The 20514-nt window shown below is 40.7% G+C and overlaps 1 protein-coding gene across 2 annotated transcripts in view; it reads left to right on the forward strand.

Moving 5' to 3' along the window:
- Window positions 1–20514, forward strand: part of ATAD2 (ATPase family AAA domain containing 2) — a 94806-nt gene that overhangs the window by 10566 nt on the left and 63726 nt on the right. For both annotated transcript variants that reach the window (XM_077809832.1, XM_077809831.1), the window contains exons 2-11: window positions 3863–4005; window positions 5151–5200; window positions 6334–6496; window positions 8408–8510; window positions 9741–9828; window positions 14643–14756; window positions 15499–15616; window positions 16372–16482; window positions 17497–17605; window positions 17885–18000. In XM_077809832.1, coding sequence (XP_077665958.1) covers window positions 3863–4005; window positions 5151–5200; window positions 6334–6496; window positions 8408–8510; window positions 9741–9828; window positions 14643–14756; window positions 15499–15616; window positions 16372–16482; window positions 17497–17605; window positions 17885–18000 — 1115 coding nt within the window. The remainder of the gene's footprint in view (window positions 1–3862; window positions 4006–5150; window positions 5201–6333; window positions 6497–8407; window positions 8511–9740; window positions 9829–14642; window positions 14757–15498; window positions 15617–16371; window positions 16483–17496; window positions 17606–17884; window positions 18001–20514) is intronic.

Below are 20514 nucleotides of genomic sequence, written 5' to 3' on the forward strand. Positions count from 1 at the left end.
GCTGAACCCCCCTAAAAGGGCATGCAGCTTATAGAAGCGGCATGTTTGGGGCTTTGACCCGGAGCGGCCATTTGCCTCTCTGGTTTTCTGGTAGCCTTGCCTCAGCTCCTTAAGTTTCACGTGGCACTGCTTCGGGTCCCTGTTATGGCCTCAGTCCTTCCTGCCCTGGGAGATTTTGACAAAGGTTTTGGCACTTTGAGAACTGGAAGGGAGCTCTGATAGCACGGATTCCTCTCCCCATACAGCGATCAGATCCCGTACCTCCCGTTTGGTCCATGCTGGAGCTCTTTTGCGATTCTGGGACTCCATCATGGTCACCTCTGCTGATGAGTTCTGCATGGTCACCTGCAGCTTGCCACGCTGGCCAAATAGGAAATTGAAATTCAAAAGTTCGCGGGCCTTTTTCTGTCTACCTGGCCAGTGCATCTGAGTTGAGAGTGCTGTCCAGAGTGGTCACAATGGAGCACTCTGGGATAGCTCCTGGAGGCCAATACCGTCTAATTGTGTCCACAGTACCCCAGATTCGACCCAGCAAGGCCGATTTCAGCGCTAATCCCCTTGTCGGGAGTGGAGTAAGGAAATCGATTTTAAGAGCCCTTTAAGTCGAAAAAAGGGGCTTCGTTGTGTGGACAGGTGCAGGGTTAAATCGATTTAACGCTGCTAAATTCAACCTCAGCTCCTAGTGTAGTCCAGGGCTGAGAGAAAAGGCTCAGATTCAACTCCAGGTTATCCTTGTGTGGATTCCCAACACAATTCTAGCTTTGCATCTAGCCTGTAATTACAACAAATCAGTATATAAACAACTTCATCAGAGGTCTAGTACTAGCATCTTTGGTGAATTAATTCTTAATTATTTAACAGCTACGTGATGTTGGGTCCAGATAGAAGACCTTGTGCATGGGGAACATACCTGGATCCCATTATGATGTGGGGCAAGGCAAGGTGGGACATGTAGCTCAAGAAGTAGATATGGAGTATAATCTGTCTTGTCCTATGAACTGTCAAGTGCACCCCTCCACTTTCAGCAGATGACTCTTCAGGAACATGGTATGTATTTATGTATACAATCTTCCTTAAGAGAAGCAGCCCTGTTCGATCCAGAAGTGGATGCTCTATTCCCCAGAGTTCTTCACCAAGAAAGAAAATCCAGGCTAGCTGTCTCAGCAAGAAGCACTTAGAACCAGGGGAATGCAGTCTAGATCATTTAGCCTTTTGCTGGATTACAGACCAGTTTGAAAGCCTGTTAATCACCTACAGGCATTTAAGTCCAGCTTGGAAAAAAATCAATAGGTACTACATGAGAGAGAGACAGGTACCCTAAATCAGAGGGTGATTTAATCTCATGAAGTTGGCAAAAAGTCCTCAGTCAAGGGGTATGGAGCTGCTCTGCAGCATTTCCTACAGGTCGCTGGTGACAAACTGTCTTTCACAGCCTCGCCCTCTCTAGGCAAATACAGTTCTTCTCAGAGGTAGTCTTATGTTGTTCAACGCTGAATATGAACTCCAGACTCCTCAGTTATTTCCTTAGCCCTCTTTCCTGTAGAGGGGTGGGAGGATTCCCAGGACTCTTCTCTTACAGCTGCAGGCTTCTCCTTAAGGGAGCAGTTTGCTCCGTTTTGGGTCAGCCTTCCTTAAGCACCTGGACATAAACTCCAGCCTCCTTGGATATTTCACAATACTCTTCAGGTGTAGGGGCTTCGCAGCACCCTTCTCCTCATGTAGTCTCACCTAATTCCAGGCTGCTCCACAGAGTCCCTCTTCTAGAGCTCAGCTTTTGCTGAGTCAGCCCTGAACTGGTCCTGTCTGGATCTAGGAGTACTCTCCAGCTGCTATTGAGCTCCCAGCTATGCTTATTTCTCTTCCTGTTTCATTCCTCAGAGAAGGAGTTCATTTCCCTTTCCTAGAAGGCACTCATCCTGTTATAAGATGCAGGTGCCCTCCTCCTAGGCCCAATCAGTTAACAAAACTGGGGTGTACTAATAAGGCACAGATGCACTTAGCCCTAGCTCACCCTTAAGTGCCAGTCACTCTGTGACCACCTCCTTTATTCCCCCCCCCCTTAATCACTGAGAGTAAAGATGGTAGAGGAGATTATGAAGGAACAGGCCACAGTGAATATAATCAGCTTCTCATTAACTCTCAGGTCTGGGTTCTCAGACCTGAACTAGGTGTAACTGGAACCGCCTCTCAAACTCTCAGCAAACCCATGCACGCACAACAGAGTGCCAACAGGGACCTATCCTAAGTAGTATCCATGAACCCATCAGCTGGGAAGCTCCGAGGAAGGAGCTGTAGTTGTTCTGAGAAAGTGATAGAAAGCCCTCCTAGCATCTCAGACATTATTTTGTGAGTCATCTGAGGTTTAGATGTTGGCATTACAAGGACACCAATCAGCTGAAACAAAGGAAATTCTATGTTTGGTTTTTTTATAAGGTGGCCTCACCCTGGGGCTCAAGGTCAACGTTTCTTAGACGGGGAAGTCAGCCAGGCATATTGCATTATAAGAAACCAACCCCTCATCACCATTACATAACACATTCCTGAAGACCACCACTCTTCTCAGTCCTTTGGCAATATGCATATTCCTGTCATCATTTTGATCTGTGGCCTGTGAGTCCTAATAAAACCACGTTGGTGGTAAGTCTCTTTCTGACTGAAAATAAGTTGCCTGCTTACCGTCTCCTTGTCCAACTGGGATTTCAGAGCTTGGTTTGCTCTTAATGAAACTTCAGTCAAATTTTCTGTCAAAGATGGTAGTTCTGTGAACTAACTAGGCCTCCATCACCAAGGTGTCCACAGTGTCATATAATATGAAGTGGTATTATTGCCCTTCTGACTGAATCCAAACATCTTCAGAAAGTAGAAGTGCATAAGTTAGATATACCTATTTATTCAACGTCTCAGGTAAAACTTCATATTACTATGCATTCTGAAAAAAGCAGCAGTTTTGTGAGCAGAGCTCACACATCTTATGAGGAGGCCTGCAAGGCTACCACAGAGACCTCCATCCACACTTCTCTAACAAGAGACATCCTCATCCCTGCCGATGCAGCATTTTATAGAAGGCGCTTACAAAACAAGGTTCTAGTAACCTTAACTGCATGGGTAAATTGAATTCTCCCTTGGGATGACCTATGCATTCTGCATCCCATAGTGAAGACTGTATGCCATGGAGGGGACTGAGAGAAGGGAAAATTCTGTCTTACCTGTGAATTTTCATTCTAGGACCCTCCATGTCCAACAGTCTGACCTTCAGAGGATTGCATTATGTCTAGGGTTTCTTCTGGCTGTTGCTTCCTTAAGTATTTTGAAAAGGGAGAAGGTGTTCCTCCAGGAAATCCCTAAATTTCAAGTCAAGGCTCTGCTGCAAATGGTTTGAACTGAATAGTTCTGATGCCTGGTCTACATTTAAAAATTAGATTTTTTGACCTATCTATGTTGCTCATCTAACCCCCAGTGTAGATGCAGCTAGGTCGATGGAAGAATTCTTCTGTTTACCTAGCTATTGCTTCTCTGAGACATGGATTTTTCCATCGATGGAGTTAATCCTTTCTGGCAATTTAAAAAGCGTTTACGACATAGTGCTACCGCGGCACAGCTGCAGCACCATAGCTGCGCTGCTGTAGCGGTGACATGCTCATAGCTTCCAAAATGGAAAAATACTATCGTTTTAGAGGGCTCTTCCTGAGGAGCAATCTTAAACCCAGGCTCTGAATAAAGATCATGGCGATGTAGAATACTGTGAATACTCTCTGACTTGGAAGGTCCTAGAATGAAAAATCGCAGGAAAGAAGTAATTTTCCCATTTTACTAAATGTACATGCTTTAACTAGAACATTTTTCTTTTTCTTCATCTTCCTAGGAATTTTCTTCTGGCAAAGCTGAATGTTTCACTGGACATTCCTTAAGACCAATGAGAAAAAGTAACCTGCACTCTTCAGACTCTAGCTTTGACAAAAGTATGGAAATGTTAAATGAGAATGTCAATGGAAGACACTTTACAAGGTAACTGCTCTCTTTCCATGTCTCTTAATAATCACTGTTAAATTGAAATCTAGTCACTTAAAGCAGGGGAGGAGTAAAAGTAACTTCAAATATTCCATCAGCTCCTAAATAGTCTTCCTAATTTTTGCTCTTTTACAAACGCATTTCTTTTTTTGTGGGGGGAGAAATGTGTCTTCCATTGCTGTGTTAAGAATCTCTGCAAACAGGGAAAGGTGGAACTAATTATACGCAATGTTATCCTGAACAGAGCAAGAGAAAATAAAGATACTCTTTACAAATCATCTTCTTATGGTAATATTAACTGAAATTAACCTACCATTGTTTCAAATTATTCAGACATAAGAGTGGTATATAAGCTGATAGTGTCCCTTTAATTTTAAGTTGGCAGACTTTTTTATTCTAACAGTCAAATGTTTAACTTCCTGGGGGATAATACTTTCAGTGCTGAAGTTTTTTGCTTTCTCAGTACAGTCACATTTTGTGTCCTTGTCGGTGGCCGAGAATAGACTTCCCCATTCGCTAGCAGCAAGTTGACTTGGCTTATGCATTCCTGCCTAACTGGTTCTTCCATCTACTTTCTGGTCAGTTTATGCTTCATTTGACCAGGGAATGGAGCAATATAAGGCTTGAACCATGCTTTGTTAAATTTTTACACTTAAAACTAAAAAGGGAATAGAAAAGATGAGTGTACCATGGCCAAGTGGATTTTAACGTTCACTTCACTTCAAAAATAACCTTACAATTGAATAACTTAAATTTTTTTGCCTGTAACCACTTGCTTGTATAAGGAGGGCATACTACCTCTTTGCCTTACCTACCATAGTCAAGCCAAGAAAAACTTTACAGTTATATATGTTTGCTTCACATATCAGTCCTTTTTTGACTTCAGAATTGGTTTTTCAAACTTTAAAACTTCAGTGGGGCAAATCAATGATATCTTTCCAAGTCTGGAATTACAAATGCTCTCCCAGACCTATGTATGTGCATATAGTACCCCGATCCTTTTTGTGATCTTTGGGCACTATAAAAATAATAGATCTTTTGTCTGCATAAGCCTGTGTTTTAAACTAGTGAAATCTAGAACTTGATGCCCAAATAGATTAAGCAGGTACAATAACTCTTATATTTCCCCTTCCTTTATATAGGCAGTTGGCTAAACTGCAGGCTGACCAAAAAAATGAAGATTGTAAAGCAGGTAAAAAAAGAAAATTCAAATCTTTCCAATTTTTAGTTAGTGGTAGGTTTTAAAATGCCTGTGTTTTTGTTTAACTTGAATTGTTTCACTTGAAATCAACCTGCAGTGCTGAATAAATTATGTGTTAATAGCTCATTTTCAGGCAACTACCTTTAATAGCAGAACTAAAATACACTGTATGCAGTGTTCCATCAGTCATTGAAAGTTACTGATTGGTCAGTACTAGGGTGTCTGAATTTTATATGCATCCTTATGATGATGGAAGCCAAGAACAGCACTTAGAATATGTAAACCTATAGGTTTTGCAATCAACTTCTCATTGTTTAAAGTAAACTGGTAATCCTGTAATTAAAACCTGCGTGTTTATAATCAAGTTTAGGTTTTGTAAAGTGTTTTTGATCAAAGTGGTTGTTTTGTGCACAATTTTAACTGTGTGATACAGTAGTGATTATTTGTGTGTGTCTGTGTGTAACTATTTTTAAAGCATGCCTTTTTAGTGTGAGGTTAAGGATGCCATGTATAAATGTTTGCCAGGTTTTTCAAAAGTGACTTGAGATTCTGAGTATGTCTGTATGTGGGTATGCAACTTGAGACAAATTAAATCTCCTGAAAGCATGAATATTGACCCTCTGTATATCTGATCCCTTTTAATCTGTAAAGTTGAGTACTCAAAAGATTGACTCACCCAAAATAGCTAGTTACTTGTGAGTAGCTTGCCTCTAGTATTTAAAAATATTTGTACGATACAACTTTGTATAAATCAATGAAGGAAAACATCTTAAAAGTAAAATATGTAGACTAAAATTGGGCACAGTTCTGTTTTGCAAGATAGGAATAATTATTACAGTTTGCTCTTAGCTAGAATATAAACTGCATACTTACCTTGGCTGGTTACATTTTTAAAAATCTGTTAAAATCACTCAGATACAAATTATATTTCTAAGAATAGAATAGAATGTGTAGAAGTACTTACCACTTATTTTAATTTAAAGTTGAAAGTTGTAGTCATAACAGTAACTCACATAATCATGTATTTAAATAAAAGTCCAACACTGGTGGATATTTGTAAGATTTTTTTTTCTCCATATTTGAGGGAAAATAATATGTTCAATATTGTATTTTTATAAACATAGTAATTCCAGTCACTAGATCTTTGAAAACCAGAGCTGATGTGAAAGCTGCTGAACAAGTCCATGGAGAGAGTGGGGATGTGGAGGTGCGTCGCAGTTGCAGAATCAGGCGAAGCCGTTATAGTACTACAAACCAATCTGTTTTGTTTGACAAACTTATAACGAAGTAAGTGTTTTTCTGTCCTTCAAAGATGGTAAAACGGTCCTTAAAGGCTTACTTACAAGCATGTGCTTGAGTACCATATGGGCTAAACTTATTAAAAATGTTTGCCAAAAATAGATTAACTATGAGAATTCTTTATCTATGTCTCTACAATACTGCTGAGTTCCAGGAGCCTTCTATAATGCAGTACCCATTGGAATGCACAACCACCTGCTCATGGCACTGCGTGTTGAGAACCAAGCTTATACAAGGACAGTATGGTCCCAGTCACATTGTTTCCTTTCTGTCTGTAGTCAGTTGTAAATGGTAGGGCCTTTCTTCCCTGTTGGGATAACTTTTCTTGGCCTGAAGTTAGTATTTTTAGACATTTTAATTTAATATTTTATCATAGTCTTTGCTGTTTTGCAGCTAGGCCAGTTTGACCCTGGTTTTAGCCCCTGAAGAGTTATGACTAATCCAGTCTTCAAAGGTCTACCAAGACTGAGTTCAAAGGTGTGGCTTATGTCCTTAGAATCTGATGCATACATCTTTTGTTTAATTTGCCTTGGGGACCCTGTTCCTGGATTGTTGCTTGATGTAAAGCCTGTTTACCTCTAGCCAGTGGTCCCCAAACTGTGGGGGCGCACCCCTTAGAGGTCACAGAGGAACGTTTCGGGGGGCACAACAGGCCCGAGCCAACCTCCGTGGGGGACAAGAAGGGCGTGCGACCCAGCCCCGCTCTTCCCCCAGCTCTGCTCTGGCCTCACCCCGGCCTATGGCCCCTGGTTGCGGCCTCTGCCCCGCCTCAGCCTCTGCCCCCTTACCCTGTCCACATGCCCTTCTTCCCACACCCCCAACCTTGGGCGATGGGGAGGTCCAGACAAGGGTAAGGAGGGGGTGCAACATGACAAGTTTGGGGACCACTGTTCTAACCCTTGCTTATAAGGTGAGGTGGCTCGAGGTTTGTCTTATAAGCCAGGGCCCCAGTCCATTTTGCAATCTACAACTGGTTCCACTATCCTCTTCAGCTCATAAAATGCCAGTTATGAGGAAGCCAGTCGCATGGTACCAAAACACCAAATACTGTCTTGCATCTGTTCTGATTTAGGAATAAACCATTCCAAGAAAGGAGTTGGTTGATTCTGGGACCCTAGTGTTTCTGTCACCATCTTAGGCGTCAAAGAAGTATACATCCAGACAGTAATGGATTGGTGCAGCAACTTCCTTGGTGTCAGGAGTTTCTTATGTACTAAATAGATCTCATGCCACATATGTACAAGTGCGGGGTTAAGTGATGGAGTTTCTCTTTTGGCTGAGGAAAGAATTGGTTTGCTTAGTGACTATATTAGTGCTGGAGTTTTCTTCCTTTTATAGCCTGTGAATGTTTGGTGCTATAGGATGGCACTTGTGCAGCCCCAGTGGGCATTGCTCTCCTGAAGATTCTCAAAGCTCAACAGCAATAGGGTGCATGTCAGTAAATTTAAACTATGGAAAAACAATACTAAGTCTAGAAGTACAGTTATGGGTGAGTAAACATTTTGTCCTGTTGTCTCTTAAAGGGACACTGGCAATTTAAAATAATGCTCTGACTGAAACTTGTGATCGCACTAAGTGAATAATTAGTACTAAAAACTACTATAACTGTAAGACATTAGAAAAATATTTCTCTATATTATAGTTTGTTTTTTCCCATTTAGGTGGGTTTTTCACACAGTAGACAGGAAAGAAACTTTTTTTTTAAATGTGATTGTAAATCCACAAAAACAGTTGGGGCAGGTGCAGCACATGAAACTTTTTTTTAAAAAAACTATTTTTTAAAAACTGATTATGCATCCGTTTGACTGTGTCACTTTAAGCACATCATATTGAAATTTCATGCTGATAGCATTTTTTTCATACTGTCTGACCTTACATATGTGTCACTTTTTATATCAGCACTGCAGAAGCAGTATTACAAAAAATGGATGACATGAAGAAGATGCGTAGACGTCGAATGATAGACTTGGAAGACCTTGGGGTGTTCAATGATGCCGAGGAAGTAAATATGCACTCATAATGTTTCTTTAGATGTATAAGGGGGCTGTCTTTTAGGCAGCAAAATGACTTGTTTATTTGTATTTTATTTTTAATGTAATTGAAGTGTTGCAAAGAGAATAACGTAATCCAATACCATTTTTATTTTTGCTTTCTATAATGATGGTCATAATACATGATATCTCCAGTAACCAGAGACTGTTTTTTCAGCCACAGTGTCTAACATTTCATATTCGCTATATTGAGAGGGGTAGAGAATGTAATGTTATCATGGTAAGATGTTGTTAGCCATATGCCAGTATTTTATGTTCTAACTTCTAAATAGCCTTATTACCACTTCTGAATGAATATTTTATATTTACTAACAATTGTTTCAGTCTTTTAAAACTTTGATTCTTACTAAAAGAAAATAAACTTGACTGAAATCTTTAAAAGATTTGCTAGCTGATCAGGCTTCCAGTGCATAAGCGCAACCAATATGTTTACTGGTTGTAGCTTTGACCCTCAGCTGTCAGTTTCTATCCTATTTTGCTGGTTAAAGCAAACATAGAGAATGGTGCTGGACTGGAAAATTTATAGCTTTAAAAAGCCATCTTCTTCCTGTGTGTGTGTTGCTATGGCTATGGTTTCAGTTCCTCTTTGCCAGCTACATCCTGATATGTTACCACCTTAAATAGTCTCTTAAAGATAGATACATACAGTTGAGGAACTTGCAACTTATGTGTGCAGCTCCATACTTTTCACTGGTGCTGGAAGAAGTTTTCAGGGTGCTGATTATCCTTCTTCCTAATTTTATTGTCCGCGAATGAAGGTGCTAGCTGAGAAGACAGAGGCAAAGCAGATAGTGAACTGACTTTAAATAGATGGGCCTTTTCTAATTCTTAGATTACTTAACATTTATTCTGCTCAATATTAGGTATTCTGATATATAGTTTTCTGATTGGGTTTAATTTGTTACATAAACTGAAATGGCGTATGCTTGATGTGAATATTGAGACACAATAAACTTGGCCTTCCAAAGCCACTTTTAGTTCTTCTGCTAAGTACAACCACACTTTAATTTAGCCTTTTATGCATGTGCAATACCTTGATAAATTTGCTGTGTATATATGATGTTCATGCTGCAAGGACTGGAGCATGTGCAAATTTGTTATATAATTGGGTGGTTTTTTGTGTTTTTTGTTTGGTTTGGTTTGGTTTTTTTGTTTTTTGTTTTTCCCTGTCCCGTAATTAGGAAAATCTTGATATGTACGCTCGAGGAAAGCAAAAGAGAGAGCAAAGAACTGATGAAGAAACCACTGATAATCAAGATGGCAGTGCAGGTCACCATTTATCTTAATTTTCTTTGTTTCGTATTTAAAATTTCTAATATGGTCTATTGAAGGGTTCTACACTACAGAAATTTTTTTCATAAAGCATGGCTCTCTGTGTTGTTTGCAATTGCAAGCTTCCATCTTTTCTTGATGTCGCAAGCTAATAGAGGCAAGAGATGTCCCTTGAACAAAGTAGAAATAATGTTCCAAATAAAGCTTGTCTTTTAAGATGAGGATATTTTTAAATAAGATACTAGATAACTGTACTTGGTTTTTCCCTTTTACTGCCTTTCATCAGATTACCACATACTACTTTACGAAGGCTAATAAAATAAGCCTCTCTCCTATAGGTAGATATCCCCATTTTATGTATGGAGGAAAATGAGCCATAGAGAAGTTAGTGACTTGCCCATTGTTGCTCATAATCTGCAGCAGAAGTAGGAATAATTTATATCTCGTGAATCCCAGTCCTGAACTTTGTTAGCCACAAGAGCTTTTTCTTTACGGTTTGGTCTTGGAATAACAGGAAATACCATGGCTAAGAAGAGCTCTAGCTTGTCTCTCTCTCCAACAGAAGTTGGTTCAATAAAAGATATTACCTCACCCACCTTGTCTCTTAATATCCAGAGGCCAACACTGAAAACAGAATAATACAGTTATCACCTCAAAAATATTCTAATAGCATTGACATTTCATCTGAGACAATTAACAGTGGGGGAAATCCTGGACTTACTGAAGTCAGTGCATGTTTTGCTGTTGACTTTAATGAGGCCAAGATGTAACCCATTGTTTCTATATGAATGTCCCTCTTTACTGATTTCCTAACCCTGGACACTATCTTGCGTAAATTGCTCTTGGAAGTCTGCAGTCTTTCAGGTCCAGTATGTAGTGGAATGTAACACAATTTTAGAAATCTATGCAGGGAGAAGTTTAGGTTTAGTATAATTGATTTTAACTCATAGAAACTAGTCCTGTCATAACTGATGGCATTTGTTTTGCTGCCTGTTTTTGAATATTCATTGGCAAAAAGCTTCATTAAGTCAGTTAAGGTTGCCTTGTAGTATCTTGTGCCCTTCTGCAATGTAAAGTTCAGCAGAACTGATTGAAAACCAGGAAATACAGAGTTAAGATATGCACAAATGCAACTTTAACTCTGCCTCCCTGGAACAGGCAATAACTCCTGGGAATTATATGCATCACCTGCTGTTGGATTCATTGTATTAAATATAGCTGTACTGAATTGTGGATAGATTAGATTGAGCAGGTTGGCTGAGTTGTGATAAGAGATCTGGAGACTCTGCCTCTCTGAGAAGCAGAACCTTTCTCCCTGACTCCATCTCCTCACTTCAGTATGCAATCAAAGGAAAGAGGTGCATGTGTATCCTGTCTATATTCACTTCAGCAATGAGATCTGAAGGTTGTCACTAGCAGTGCACAGGGGTGTTTTCTTCTCATCGGGATTGTCAGGAGCGAAGTAGGATAGGAATGGTCTGTTGGTTTAATGTTAGTATGTGGGAGTATAGTATTTTCTAAATGGGCAACCTACCCTAAATGCTCAATTACTGAGGGACAATCTTCACTCATTGCTATATTTGCTTTCCACAACCAATTCTCTGTATAACTTTTCATGAGGGATGTACCCAAATACTTGGATGCCAATATCTAAACTGTATTCTTAAATTTATTCACCTAAATTTGGGTCATTGCTGATCGTGCACTACATGTATCTTATGACTTTTTTAAAAAAAACTTTATATTTGTGTATAATCTAAGCACTATACCCAGATGCAGTGATGAGCTGCCAAAATCTTAACAACCGGTTCCCTCCTCACCCCACGAGGTGGTCGTGGCCCGCCCTCTGCCCCATCCAACCCCCCGCATTCCTTGACACACCTTTCCTGCCCCATCCAACCCTGTCCCCTGACTGCCCCCAGAACCGGGCAGGAGGGCCTTGTGGGCCACCGTAGTGTGTGCCCACCATGCCACTGAGAGCCTGGGGGACAAGGGGAGGAGTCCTGGCGATGCTTACCTGGAACGGCTCCTGGGAAGCATCCGGCAGGTTCCTCTGGCTTCTCTGCCCCCCCCACCCCCCCCGGCTTCCCACGAATCAGCTTTGCACTCAGGCCCAGGGAGGTGGAGGCAAGCTGGGGTGGGGAGTGGTTCCCCTGCGTGCATCTCTGCTCCGCCTCCCTGGGCCTGAGCGCGAAGCTGCTGCTTGCTTCTCTGCCCCGCCCCCAGTCTTCCCGTGAATCAGCTATTTGCACGGGAAGCCTGGGAGGGCTGAGAAGCAGAGTGGGGTGGAACATAACTCAGGGGTGGGAGCGGAGCGGAGGTGAGCTGGGGGTGGGGTGGGGCGCTGCCGGTGGTGCTCCAGCCCCAGAGCACCCACGGAGTTGGGGCCTAAGGTGCCACTTTTAGCAGGTTGTTAAATGTAGAAGCCCTTTTAGAACCGGTTGTCCCACAAGGGACAACTGGTTCTAAAAGGGCTTCTACATTTAACAACCGATTCCAGCGAACCGGCTCCAGCTCACCACTGCCCAGATGTACAGACATTTTTTTCAACCTATGCCTTATATAATTTTTTAACATTAGCTTTAATAAAATATTTTAAATGGTACTCTTTTCAAAAGGGTAACAGCGTTGTGAAATTTAGCAGGTGTGGTGATGGTTCGGTGCAGTAGGCTAAGTGGTTGAGAGTAGGGCAGGTATAGGTCACATGTCCTATTACATGAGTGTTCTGCAATATTTATAAAGGCAGTGTGTAAGTATGTGTTATGGGCATATTGGGGCATTGCTTAAAAAGGTCAAAGTTACGGTTGCATTGTCATCTACCTTTAACTTGTATTTTGCAGAACTTAACGTTCTGGAAGGGCATGAAATACTACCTGGCAACCATAACTATTCGTTAACCAAGTTTTTGGTCAGTGAATTTCCTAATTTTCTTTTTCTTTAACTGGAAGAGAAGTGTGCTTTGTAGGAGTTAGTGGTCATTTAGGCAGTTGTAGTTCTCACTGTTTTTGCAGTTGAGGTGCTACTGTGGCTAGCCAAAGATTAAACAATGGTATGTGATTCCTTAATGGCTCTCCCACCTCCTGTTCAGTTTGTTATACTGGAATGGTGTAATCGTTGTGCTTTGAAATGTTTGGAGGGTGGTGGTGCTGACAGATCAGAGAGAAATCGCAGACATTAATTTTTTTCTCCAAGTCTTGACATATTTTTTATTTTTATGTTGGTAACAGTAACTTAAAGAGCATGAGAGAAGCCCTGGCATGGCGTCATTCTTCTCTTCCCTTCCCGTATCATATAGCCTCCTTGCCAGCCTTTTCAGCTCAGCTCAGCCTTCCCTTTCCGTCCTAGTAAGCCCTTTGCGCATAAAAAGTTGCTCCTTGTTGTCTGGTGCCCTCTGCTGATGCACACAAATCACAGGCAGCAGCTCACTGGAGGTTTGTGTGTTACCTGTGTGCACACTGTGTTAGGTCCCACGCCCTAACTATGTCCCACCCCAGCCAGGATCATCACCCCTGCTGCAGCCAGGCCTTCCTGGCAGTGCCCCAGGCCCACCCAGTCTGCCCCCCTTCAAGCTGGCTGCTTTCTCCCACACTTTGGCAAGCCCCTCTACCCTATGTGAGAATGGCATGTCCTTAACTCTTCATTCACTGCTTTTCAGAAGTTTAATTTGATCTACTTTTAGGAGCTCCCTAGAGCCCAGCACACACACTGGAGGAAGGGAGAGGACCTCTGATCCCCATAGAAAGGCATAGCCCTCAAAGCCCATGTAGATGGCAGAGAGAGGAGTTCCAACCCACCCATAGGGTCAGGGGTCCTTCCCCCCTCGTCCCTCCCCCAGTGCCAAGATCCTGGCACACAACTAGGGGGGAGACTGTGATGTTGACTGGCCACCCACCCCATCTTGCCCTCCCAATCTGCCTGAGCCCCTAGACCCTTTCCCCTTCTTTCCTCAAATCCCCCAAACCCTTCTCCCTATATTCCAAGTTCCCAGCGTAGCATTCACATGTGTAATTTATTTTTCGTTTGAAAATTAGTTTGACTGCCTTCTGAATTATCTGCTATACTCAGTTTATGTTTTCCCCAAAATAAAAGCCCTTGACAGAGGCAGATTGATTAACATGCCTACAGTTTTCTCAGACATCTGCAAAGAAGAGGCTTCAAACTTAAGATGCCTCAGTGTAATTCAGATTTCATGGCCACAGCATGTCCCCTTGAGCCCCCCAGGTTAAGTGAAACTGTCTGGCTGGAAATCCTCCTGCTTAGTCTTTCTGCACATGTCCATGTAACGTATGTTTAGCACATACTAAGTTAGAGAGTTAAACACTTTCCTTAACATTTTCAGTGTTGCTTCCCCAAAGAGGGAGGTAGTACCATGCATTCTCTGGAATAACAATCAAATGATTGAGACCATTTGGGTGACGATCAGAGCCTTGTTTGACAACCAGGCATGTGCAAAAAAAGTTGGTAGAGTCTTTCAACCTTAAGAAATACAGCTTCCCACCAAAAATTGCATCGTGGGAACCCTGTGCTCAAATGACCCCGTATTTACATCGCTAACTCTACCCGGCACTCCCATGAGGCACACCAAATTTCAATGCAATCTGAATAAGCATGAAGATTTTAGAGCACTTGGAAAGCTCATCTTTTAAACAGAAAGGGCTTCTGAACCTTAACATTGCAGAATATAGAGGGCATTTCTATTATATCAGTTAGCTAGGTTTATTATGAACGTTAAGTATGGTTGGTGGTATTCATGGTATATGTACCATGTTGTTTTCCATTGAACTAAGGGTAAGTGTAATTTATAATTATAGAGTCTTCTGAAGAAGAAGCTGAAGACCAGGAAGATGAGGATGGAGAAGATAATCAAAAGCGCTATGACCTTAGACAGAGGAAAACTGTTGTACGTTACCAAGCCCCATTGGAAAGTAGGTTATATAGATCTTTCTGGTGGCCTTGTTTCTTGTCTGTGGTTAGAGGCTACAGAAACACCATCTTTGGCAAAACAAACTTTCATTTTCTTAGCTTTCTCTCCTTTTTTCAGAGCTATTTGGCCTCTTTTATTCTCCCCTGCATCTTCTCCACTGTTTTGCACTCAACAAACTAGTAGCACACCACTCTGTGTCCTTTAATCTTGTGACACACCAGTATGTTCCAAAAGGATTTAAATACTGCATTATCTGTTCAGTATTCGCTTCCATGGTGTTAACCTACAAAAGATCTTGTGGTTTAAGATCACTGCATAATTCAACCTATATATTTAGGTATTTCCAGTTTACAACACGATTACTCTTCAACTTTATTTTATAAACTTCTAATAAATTACAAATGAATTCTACGTATGCCTGCTGTTTCCTGATCTTGATCTAAAATCTTCATTAAGAAAGTCATCTTAAATAGTCCTGAAGAAACAATAACAAATACAAATGACTTGCCAATCAGTTTTCAGTGTTACATTTAAAAAGCAGTTGAAAACCATTAAGTTTTTCATGACTTTTCTTAAATCTAAACAAATTTGGCATGCATTGACAAAAGCAATGTAATTCCTAGTTATGACTTTCATCTGTCCGATAAAATTTCACTTGTTCCCTGCTCTTTGTGGTGTTTACTCTGATTAAAAGATCTACTAGACTTACTAGATCTACTAGCAAACTTTTTTGCTTTTAACAGAGCCAAGGCACCAAAGAAAGCCCAACCTATTTTATACTGGTCCGTCCTCTCCTGTGAGACGCAGATATCCTTTTAGCCCTGCAGGACCACGAAGTCCCTACTGTAAAAGGATTAATAGGTTGGTATATGGATGGGGATCATTTTCATTTATCCATATTGGCGGCAGTCACATCATGGAATGTTGCTTAAAATGACTTTCAGAATAGTAGTAATTATGGAGGTGCTATGACTCTGTTAAGGCTGGTTTCCATTTTGCACATAAAGCAAGGATTCAACCTCTGTTACATATGAAAGATACAGTCTATCTTCCTCAAATTTGCAGCATTGCTCTTGGGTATAGAATTAATTTTCTGAGAATTTATAAGTAAATCTAGCCTTTAGCTGGGAGTGGCAAACCGTGGCCACTGAGAGCTATGCGGGGGCCATGCCTGTGGACGGTCAACGTCAGCAAAATGTTTCATGGCCCACAATCAGATTACCCCGATGGGCCGCAGGTTGCCCACCACTGTTTTAAATGTCAATTTGAGTAACCAAAATCAGTAGTTGCATTTGAAATCTTGGCCGTGTAATTTCATGTGTTTTTTAAGTAAACATTTAACCTTTTTATATACCCCCCCCCAAAAAAACAGTTCTGTTCCAGTGAGGATTCCTATTCTCTCTCTTCCTTCCCTGGGGCGGGGGGGGAAATAACAAGTAGGGAAGCAATCCTACATTTACAGGGAATGGACTAGATAACCTAATGGATCTTTACCCTATGTAAATTCTGAGGTGGAATTTGGAATGAACAGTTAATAACTTGACCTTTAGCTTTTCAGAGTGAGCACATACTTAAGCTTGTTACTGTTTTTCTTTAAACATTTTATTATAATACAGACGAAAGCATGCAATCCATAACAGTGATTCCACATCCTCCTCCTCTTCGTCTGATGATGAGCAACGCTTTGAAAGGCGTAGGAAATGCAGTCGTAACAGAGCATTAAGCCGGTAAGTGTAATTATGTAGCTTCTCCCTTTCGCGCTTTTGGGAGAAATGGCATCTTCACATACATAAAATGTTAGTCTCTTAATTCTTATACTGCAGATTCTCTGCATTGTGACAACTTGTAGTCAAATCTATTGATATATTTGACTCAGTTTTTGACTTTTGGAATTAACTATCAGAAACTGGGTTTGTTTTTTAAAGAACCTCTTACATAGCATGTACTGAATTTAAGTTATTTTGTAGTGTATACAGTTCTGCTGCTGCCCTGTTTACAAAGGTGTTTTTAGCAAGAGAGAAACAGTGATATTGTACTGTAAAATGCAAAAGTAAACTTTAAAAAAATCAAGAACATTTTTTTTTTGTTTTAAATTATCTAAATACTGTTTCTAACCATCGTAGGTACAGATTTTTCAGGCAGATCTCAGGTGCGATGTCCAAGTAGAATGGTGTTACTTTAATGAAAATTGTGTATTGTTGTATGCGTTAGATTCTTCAGTCACAGAGCTAGCATGTAACTAAATTTTGGGGGATTTGCTACAGAATTTAGGTCCATTGTTACACAACAAACTTGAGATGGTGCAGCAACTGCAGGCCTGATCCACAGAAAACATTGAAATAACGAACCTATCATGTTGCTGTTCCAATTCTGAGTATAGAAATAGCCAATCTGTGAAAGTTTAGTTTTAAGGATGAAAATCATTCTAAATTCACAATGTCCAAAAGTGAACAAAGGGAGAAGGTTAATTATTCCAGATACTGCCAAACTTCCTTGGGGTGGGATTTTCAAAAGTGCCCAAGTATGTAGAAGCGCAGATCTGTAGGCATCCCAAGGAAGCTGGTGGTATTTAGGATAACTGACCCTCTTCTTTTGTTCATATTTGGACATTGGAACTTAATTCAGTTGAGGGATTTGGTAGTGCAGGAGTGCTTATCATAAGTTTGTATAATTTGCCAAGAAAAATCTGGTTATATCTTACTTTAGTGTTTGTCTTCCCATTTCCTTGACTTTCAAATCAGGTGCCTTCCACTAAACTTTCGGAAAGACGAATTAAAAGGAGTTCACAAGGATCGGATGAAAATTGGAGCAAGCCTGGCTGATGTTGATCCAATGCAAATAGATTTTTCAGTAAGTTCTTTGTCTCAAATACTGTCAGTTACCCACTGATTGAAAGAGAGTTATGGAAAAACTGTATAAAGTTAACAATCTGTTTACCTCTACCTTTGCACATAAGCCTCCCCTCAACATGTTCCAAAATTGCCATGATTGCCAAGTACGTTTTCTTTTATAGTTGCATATGAAGTCTTCTATTATTAGATGCTTAGTATAGTTGTGCTGTTGACCCTGCCCGATTTGAACCATGTATGACATACGTGATTTGTTTTGTTTTAACTCTCCCTGAATTAGGTACGATTTGATAGTGTGGGTGGACTATCTAGCCATATTTCAGCTTTAAAAGAGATGGTGGTTTTTCCATTGCTTTACCCAGAAGTATTTGAGAGATTCAGAATTCAGCCTCCAAGGTAATGTGACATGTATTGCAACTTGAAAACTCATGCTCTTGTTTACAGAAGAATATTGCATTTTAAATATCTTTTTCATGTCCTATAAAGCATTTGTATGCAAACTTTATTGAAGTAACAGTTAAAGACAAAGACTTTAAACAGACAAAACCCAGAATGTGCAGAGTTTCAAGATTAATATAGTGCCTCGCCAAAACCAGAGACATAGTGTCTGGCCTTTAAGGTAAAGGTATACCCTGAAAAGTGATCCAGTGAAAATGGCATTTTTACGGTCTGAGTTCTATATTTCGTATACAATTTGATTAGTTTACAAGTGAAGAGGGACTTTCTAGCTACCAGCTCTGCAAACTTTTCTGACATCTGCAAGTCAGTGCTGAAGAAACTGCAATTGCAATACTAACAATATTGTTTATCCATGGAACAAAATAAAAATGTTAGCTTCCCCTCTGAGAGCTGTATGCATTGCTAGCTGATATGCAGTATAAGGTGACTACTTTTAGATAGTAAGATATAGTAGTAAGTGTTCCGCAATTCTGAAATACTGGGATATGACATTAGACAAATACAGTGAGCAGATGTGATTTAAGAAGGAGCCACTTTTATATAGTGTTACTACTTTGTACAGGAAACAATGTCAATAAATTGAAATAAAAAAACAAACCACCCTGCTGAATGAAATGCATGAAAACCTACCACAATATAACAGTCTACAGTATCACACACAATTTTTAAAAACCTCAAATGTGTGTGTTGTTTCTGTTTTGTTTTGTTTTTTAATTGTTTTTCTTGAATGTCTCTTTAAAATGACTTAACTGCCAACTCTAAAACCTCTAAAAGTATCTGTAAATCTGTTGAGCTTTTTTGGTCGCCTTCAGACATCCTCCTGATACAATTGTCAGCAGATTCTGGAATCAGAACCTGGAAATTTAAGTCTCTTAGGGGAGGAAGAATTAATCATTTTATTACCAAGTTGTAATTCTTTGAAAACAAGGGCCTCAAATTGAATCAATCTGGATCTGATTTATGGGGTTGTACTGAATGTTGGGCATATCCTGCTCGTGGTCGAGTCACTTACCCTAGGCTAATAATACCTCCTCTAACTTCACTTCCCCCTGTATCTAATGAGGTTGTAATCTCTTTGGAGCAAGAACTGTCTACTGTGTATATGAACAGTGCCTTACACAATGGAGCCTAATCTCAGGTGGGGCCTCTATTAGCTACTCTAATACACATAATATCATTTGTATTGATAGGCCATTGGGACTGCGGACACTGGGAGCTGCGGGAGGCCATGCCTGCGGACGGTCAACGTCTGCAAAATGTCTCGCGGCCGACAATCAGATTACCCTGATGGGCCGCATGCAGGCCACAGGTTGCCCACCACTGCTTGAAACAAATGGCTGTTAGACTTTTTCTCAAGAAACCATGTCTATATATAATCTCTTCAGTTTCTGACCTGTCTTAAGACTTCCATTTTTTGATGATAGAAAATGTCAAATGGGAAATAAGATGGAACCTAACAGTGAGCATAATCAATCATTGGCACAGCTTACCAAGAGAAGTGGGCTAATTAGTCACCAGTTGGGGTCTTTATATGAAGATTTGAATGTCTTTATAAAAGATATGATCTAGTTCAATCACAAGTTATTGAACTCAATAATGTTCACTCACATATTAGGGAAGAATAATTCTTGGAGTATATCCTATGGGTACTCCACTGTAGGATGTGCACATGCCTGTGCACTCTCAATCAGAGTCTGCAGAGTGGCATCTGTGGAATCTTCCCTTGTGCAGTGCAGCGCTTTGTGCTCCGAACATATAGGAAGGTGCTAGCCCACTGCCACTCAGTTCCTTCTCAACTGCGTGCAGCTTCAGGTGGAAAGGTCAGCTGTCTGCTGTATTCAGCTTCCTGCTTTCACAGTGTGAATTCTTTATTTTGTTTGGTTTTAGTAATTTTTTTCATTATTTATTTTCATTCAGTACCTGTTTACTTTATAGAACACTTGTGTTGGTAGAAGAGGGATTTTTTGTTTGTCAGAGCACTATTTGTTATGATCCAGGATTTCAGACCTGTGAGACTTGCCACAGGTCTTTTCCACTCTGTAGTGGACACTCCAGCTGCCTTCAGTGTTTGGGAGACTCCCACAACCCTTCTGAATGCAAAGTCTGTCAGGGTTTCAAATGCAGATCCAAGAAAGACAGGGAGACTAGATCTAAGCTCTTATTAGTGTACCATGCCATAGCTACAGAGAGTTCTTCTTCCCTCCCCCCATCAGCCTCTGCAGCCCTTGCTGCCTCATCTGCAACAAACAAAATTCTAAAGAAGAAGAAATATACAACTTCATTTCCTTGTTTGGAGATGTATATCACCCTGTAAGACCCACTGTTGGGAGACCTTTTGTCCCTCTGATTGTAGGAGTCCGGTACCACCAAATCAGTACAGGAAAGAAACCCCATTCAGAGATGCCTACCACCAGAGCAACTACCGCCTGTTGGCACCATCTAACACCTTGC

This window comes from Eretmochelys imbricata, chromosome 2, assembly GCF_965152235.1.
Source record: "Eretmochelys imbricata isolate rEreImb1 chromosome 2, rEreImb1.hap1, whole genome shotgun sequence".
Lineage (NCBI taxonomy): Eukaryota > Metazoa > Chordata > Testudines > Cheloniidae > Eretmochelys > Eretmochelys imbricata.